Source organism: Molothrus aeneus, chromosome 28 (genome assembly GCF_037042795.1).
Source record: "Molothrus aeneus isolate 106 chromosome 28, BPBGC_Maene_1.0, whole genome shotgun sequence".
NCBI classification, from domain to species: Eukaryota; Metazoa; Chordata; class Aves; order Passeriformes; family Icteridae; genus Molothrus; species Molothrus aeneus.
Window position 1 is genome coordinate 3,230,611 of NC_089673.1, and position 6,759 is coordinate 3,237,369.

The 6,759-nt window shown below is 44.3% G+C and overlaps 1 protein-coding gene across 1 annotated transcript; it reads right to left on the reverse strand.

Moving 5' to 3' along the window:
• Positions 1 to 549: 549 nt before the first annotated feature.
• Positions 550 to 6,045, reverse strand: LOC136567230 (keratin, type I cytoskeletal 15-like). The gene is made up of 10 exons (XM_066566746.1): positions 5,458 to 6,045; positions 5,286 to 5,368; positions 4,512 to 4,668; positions 3,936 to 4,097; positions 3,534 to 3,659; positions 2,587 to 2,813; positions 2,320 to 2,363; positions 1,987 to 2,247; positions 1,431 to 1,532; positions 550 to 575 (listed from the first exon to the last, which is right to left on the reverse strand). Exons 1-10 carry the CDS (start codon positions 6,043 to 6,045, stop codon positions 550 to 552), a joined length of 1,776 nt encoding a protein of 591 aa, XP_066422843.1.
• Positions 6,046 to 6,759: the final 714 nt, after the last annotated feature.

Consider the following 6,759-nt stretch of genomic DNA (forward strand, 5'->3'; position numbering starts at 1 on the left):
AAACCCACCCTCTTGTCCCTGATAGAAGTCAACAGCAGAAGGGTTTTGACTGAGTTTTCCCTCAACAGAGCATTGTTCCTGGCAGTGCAGACTGCAAAGTTTTGCCCAGTGAGTGTGAAGTGGTGAATATGTCACTGAAAACTTTGGGTCTTATGGATAATCTGATACATCATTGTGTATTCCACAGGTAGAGCTTGATCTTTATAACTGATTCAAACAAAAATCTCTGCTAAAGAAACTTGGACTGGACACAGATTTCTGGTTGCATCAGAGAGAAGCAAAGATTTATTAGCATTTATTCCACAGGAGCACCAATCACAGTAGAGATTAACTCAGGTAACAGTGATTTGGAGCAGAAACAGAGATGGAAGAAGCAGACAGGACATGCAGAGAGCTCTGAAGAGCCCCTGGAGTGAGCAGAGTGGAGTAAGTTGGACAAGTGTTCACTCCTGCTCGTGGCAGGGGATGTTCAGCCTTGCTCAGTAGAGTCTTGCTTGGTCCAAAGGCCTCACTGGGAGGTTGTGCAGTGGAAGATGCTGGTCTTGCTCATCACTCCTCAACCTTTCTAAAACTCCCTGTTGAAAGATGGAGGGAAGCAAGAATTTTTTTTTAAGAATTCAGCATTTTTAACCTTATGTTAATTTTTAAGTATCACCCTTGCAGTCCTTAGTGCACCAGGGTTGTTCCCAGCCTTCTGGAAAGGTCCAGATAGTGCCAGACCTGAGTTTGTACAGTGTGTGTGCAGATTTAGCAATTAACTACCTGGATCTGCTTCTGTTCTGAGCCATGGCAGTGCAAATCACTTAAATTTAGTGTGGCTGCAGCACTACAAACCAAATACAGGTGAACTTAGAACCTGCATTTGTGTGTGTATGGATATTTACAGTAGATTTGTAGAAATTAAAGAGAGATGGCACATAATATCCTTTAATCTTGCCTACCAAGCATTAATATATGTTGGAGTGTTGCAGGGCAGAGGGGATGTTTGATCACAGGAATAAATTTTTGTGGAGGAGTTTGCAAAGCCTATGTAGGAATTTTTTTAAAACTACAGCTCATCTACACCAAATTTTACCAAATAATCTTCCTCATGACACAAAATCCTCCTGAAATCACTGCCTTGTTTTCTGCATCAGAAGTGTCAGTGCAGTGTTCCTGCTGTTTGCACTGATGGCTTCAGGCCCTTTGGGTGAGAGCCAGCTCTCATGTCATGACTGACTGTCAGTCTGCAATGGAAACTGTGTCTGGCACAGAGCCTGACTGAACCTGGTCATTATAAGGAGTAAATGCAAACCTCAAACAGGACCATTTTCCATCTTTTCATAGAAAATCAAAAGTGGAATTGAATCTTTCTAAAAATTACATCTTTCTGCTCATTTTCACCACTTTCAGGCTTTTGTCTGAGGTGCTGCCTGGACCTGGACCCTTACCCCGTCTCATCTGTTTTATGGCTTCAGACACTTCCTCCATGGTTGCTCCTCTCTCCAATGTTTTATTTCCTTCCAGGCAGAGCTTCATGTTTTCAACACTTCCTGGAACCAGAGCCAGGAAGTCAGATATGGATCAGACCCTTTGGTCATTCTCCATCTTTTGCTGCTTCAGTATTTTGCAGCCAATGCCCCTTATATTTGAAATGTCTGGAGTATTCCAATTATTCTACCCTGCTTTAAACAACCTCTGCTTAATGCCAGTCACATTTCTAACTTCTTACTTTCCTAGTTCCTTGCATACTTTGGATTTGGCACCATTTTCCCTTTTCCCCCTCCATTTCCTCTTTTCACCCATCCTCTGACACAACTCTTCATGCCATCCTTCGTGCTGCTCATGTTGATTTGTCACTGTCTAAGAACAAATGTCAGAGTGGCCTTAAAACAAGACTGGGAAAAAACCAGCAAAAATATTTCCAGGAAGGAAGTTGTTCTATCCTTTCCTGCTATTCAGAGAGAATTGTGGATTGCAGGATGTGTTTTTAAATTCCATTTTTACCTGGGCTTTCACAAGAGTCGCCAGGCTGGGACTGGGAAGATGAAGAGCGGGAGAGGCAGGATTTACCCCCTCCTCCTCCTCCACTGCCACCTCCTCCACCTGAAGTTTTACCACAGGTTCCACCTCCTGAACTTCCTCCTCTACTCCCTCCTCCTCCGCTTTCAGAAGAGGAAGATCTTCCATAGGATCCTCCGGTTTTTCCTCCACTGCTTCCTCCACCTGAGGACCAACAGCTTCTTCCTCCACTACTTCCTCCGTGACCTCCTCCTCCTGAAGATCCACTACTTCCTCCGTGACCTCCTCCTCCTGAAGATCCACTACTTCCTCCATGACCTCCTCCTCCTGAAGATCCACCACCAGCTCCTCCCTGTGAAGTGCTGTAAGGAGGAAGGGGAAGAAATGGCAAATTACAATTCTAAACACTTTTGTACAAGTACAGCTTTGCATGCTGCCAGCTAAGATTTAGATTCCATGTGAATTCTTGTGCTTGCAGTAAATATGTTGATGATTAATCCCTTGCACCAGTTCCTACTACAAACATTACTGCTGTCCTCTTTCCCTGATGGCATTGATAGAAAGTTAATTAATTGATGTCTGTACCTAATGCCCTGCTGCCCCTCCTGCAGCAGTGCCCTGTACTGCTGGATCTCCTGCTCCAGGCGGGTCTTGATGCCCAGGAGCATCTTGTACTCCTCGTTCTGGCTCTCCATCTCACAGCGGATGCTGGCCAGCTCCTCCTCCAGGGGCCCGATCATGCCCTGGATCTGCTGCAGCTGCATGTTGTAACGACGTTCTGTGTCATCCAGGTTGGACTGCAGAGAGTCTATCTGCAAAGGGAAAACAAAATGCAGGGGTTATGGGAATGGGGCAGGATTAGATCATTCTCATGCCCAACATGAGAAAAGTCCCACATGGTGTCATATAGAATTTGCAGGCAAGCCCAGCGAGGGGAGAGAAATGATGCATCTGACTCCATCTTATCAGAAGGCTAATTAATTATTATATTTATTATATTATTATATTATTCTACACTATATTTTATAATATATCATAGAATAATATAATAGATATAATAATATAATATGTCTGTTATATTTTATAATATAATATTTAGTATATTATTATCCGTTATATTACATTACATCTAAGCTGAATCTGCCAAGCACTCACTCTGCACACACTGCACAGAAAACTCGTGGCTGTCAGTGACAGTCCTGACACACACACACACACACCTGGCCCTGACAGGCCAAGGAAACAAATCACCATCACTGTGGGTAAACAATCTCCACATTGCATTCTACTTTTGCGCAAACACAGGCACAGCAAATGATAAGAATTGTTTCTCCTTTCTCTGACGTTCAGAGAATATGAAACCCAGAAATATTCTTGGGGAGAATTGTGCCTTGCTTTTCTCTGTGAAGAGAAATGTGGCTACAGTGTCAGATGTGGCAAGGATGCTCACTGGCTCTCACAGCTGACATCCTGGCATTCCAGCACTCCTGAGTTCTTTGCTTACCAGGGGATGAGGAGCAGTTGTTACCTACCTGACTGATCTGCGACTGCAGCTCAATTTCCAGGCTCTGAAATTCACGTCTCAGCACAGAGATCTGTTGGTTGCTTGATTCTATTTCCTGGCTACTTGAGTGGACTTGTTGACTCACTTCTTCCATCTGAAAAATGAACGTAGGGAATTGCAGCTTCTGAGTTTTACTTACAATGCCAACATGGCAGTTTATCATGGCACCATCTGGAACACAACAATTTGCAGAAGGGCCACTGGTAGAATGAGGCTGTTAAACTTGCTTGTGTGGCTCTGTCAGAGCAATTCAAGCCCACTTGTGATTTCCTTCAATTTGACCAAAGGGACTCTACTGTTATTTTGTAAAACCAATGGATGTTCTGTCATTCCTTTACAGGAAGTTCTTACAAAAGCTGTCACCATTTACCTTGCTTTCATACCACTTCTCAACCTCTGCACGGTTTTTCTGAATTATAGCTTCATATTCTTGCCTCATCTCATTCAGTTTTTTCAGCAGATCCTCTCCTGGAGCAGTGTTTATCTGCACATTCACATCCCCATTGGACTGGGATTGCAGCAGTTTCATTTCCTGCAGAGAAAACCCAGGCCCAAGGACAATGAACACAAATGGAGCCTTTCAACAACATATATATATATATATATATAAAAACCAGTAATTCCTACCTAACAATTCATAATTGTTCACTTTGTAGTGAGGGTACAATGTGTTTGGAATCTTTTGTCCCCCCACTAAAACAGCTGTGGGTGCCTGGGAGCAGGAACTCCCATATATATATATGTATGTATATATGTATATGCATATATTTTATATATGTATTTTCAGGGTTTGTGTTGCAGTTATTTAGCCTTGACTTTCCAGTCCTTGCTTGTTGAGGGGGCTGAGCTCAGGGCCACTCTGGAGCAGCCTGGCTGTGCCCCTTGGTCAGTGTTGGATGTCAGCTTCCCACATCTCCAGCGTGCATTTCAAGGAGCAGGCTCTTACCTCCTCGTGGTTCTTCTTGAGGTCGATGATCTCCTCCTTCAGAGACTCAAACTGCATTTCCAGGTCGGACTTGGCCAGGGTCAGGTTGTCCAGCAGGGGCCTCAGGCTGTTGAGGTCGCCCTCCACGTTCTGCCGGAGCCCGCTCTCCATCTCGTACCTGTGCCAGGGACAGGCACGGAGGTCAGCCCTGCTCCTGGCCCCTCAGCCCTCCTCCTAACTGACATTGTTTATGGAAAATTCACCTATTCCAGAGTCAGTGGCTGCTTTTGTGTCTGTACTTTGGAGCTTGCAGCATCTCTCAGCCATCAGAATTAGGAGATCATCAGCCAATATTTAACATTTAATTTATAATACTACTTAATAATGTGAGGTTATTATTCTTTATACTAAATAAATACAAAGTTTAATATTAATATAAAACTTTAGTATTAAAATGTGTTCTGTGGTCTCTTTCATCCTCTCTTCTTACTGCAACTTTTTGCAGATTCCATCTATCTGTTTAACCTGACTTTCAGTGACAGAATATCCCAATTTTTATTTTCTTAAAAATAAAACATTTTGTAAGCTTTAACTCTGGAGCCATAGGCAAAGACCACTCTAGGAATACTGAAAAATTTGAAGTTTCACAAATTATTTCAGTTGTGCTGCCATGGAAGCAGGAGAAAGCCAAGTCCCTGTGGATTGATATTTGTTTACGGAATGAATCTATGAAACTAAGTTCAGGAAAGCAGGAGGAAGGAAGTCAATGCCTGTAAAAGAGCAATATATATTTACTTTATTCTAAAGTCTTCTGCAGTCATCTTTGTGTTATCCAGGTCCAAAAGCACCTTGTGGGTTTCCACAGCTGCAGCCACAATCTAGAAGAGACACAAAATGTTAGGAAAACATTTCCTGTGAATCTCTCAGTCTGTCAGTGCTTCAGCTTCTCTGGCAAAGAACATCCTACCTGCTTTTGAAGTTCTTCAATTTTTTCATAATAGTGGCTGTAGTCCTTTGGGCCAATAGGACCTTGCTTCTGGTACCACTCCCTGATTAACTGTTCAAGGTGAGCATTTTCCTTTTCCAAGTTCCTGACTGTCTCCATGTAGGAAGCCAGGCGTTCATTAAGGCTCTGCATGGTCAGCTTCTCATCGTAGGAGAGAATTCCCACATTCCCTCCCTGAAAGCCACCACTGCCAAAGCTGCCCCCACTGAAAGCAGCCCCACCTCCAGCAAAGCCCCCAAAGCCACTCCCAGACCTGAAGCCCGTTCCCATGCTGCTGTGGCCCATTCCCCCTCCATAGCAGGCACCCCCCAGTCTCCCTGCACAGCTGCTGCTGCTCATTCCTCCTCCATAGCTACTGCGCCTGCCATAGCCACTTCCTCCACCACAGCTGCTCCTGGAGCTTCCTCCACCAGAAAACCTGCCACCACCACTGGTGCTGGAGGTGACTGTCCTCGAGGAGGCCGAGGAATGACAGCTGCCCCCTCCGCCCCCTCCACCGCTGCTCCCCCGCAGGCAGCTCTTCAGGGGCTGCTTGGAGCCACAGCTCATTGTGGCAGCAGCAAAAAACTCAGGTCAAAAGTCAAAGCTGGTCCTACAGTTGTTCTGGAATCATAGCTCCAAGTTCCAGCCAGCCTCCTCTGCATTTATACCTGAGACAGTGGGTGTCACCGTGGAAGGGAGTACCCGCTTTCCATGTGTGGTTGCAAGCCTTAATTTGCCAAAAGGAGATGCTTGGCAGTGACAGGAAGCTTAACCCTTCCTCTAAGTGTTTGTGACCATTTGTTTATTACCACAAAACATGTAATTTCTGTTGGGTGGCTCTGAATTAGGGAGATCTCTGTTGGGATCTAGTGCACGGGCTGACAGTCACCCGAAACAAACTCATCCCACTCACCTCGTCCTGGTCACAGCCCTCTCAGCACAACAGGACACTGCCACAGTACAGGACAGCAAGGAATGTTCCCATCTCTCTTCTAATCCTCAGATATTTGTCAAGGAATTCTGGCTGATTTTTTAATAGCTAACTGAGATTTTCATAGGTTTATCATTATCCTATGCTTGTATGCTCCTTATTTGCAATCCTTTATTACCTTTGGAAAGCCCACTGCAGGATGCACGTTGTAGGTACACAGAACCACTGTGACTTATTTGTAATACCTCATAAAAACTCAGTGAATAATGGCAAATATCACATGGCAGCAATTATTTCAATCCCACCTCTATAATTGTGTTTTATAAATAACAAATTAATTATGAAAAATG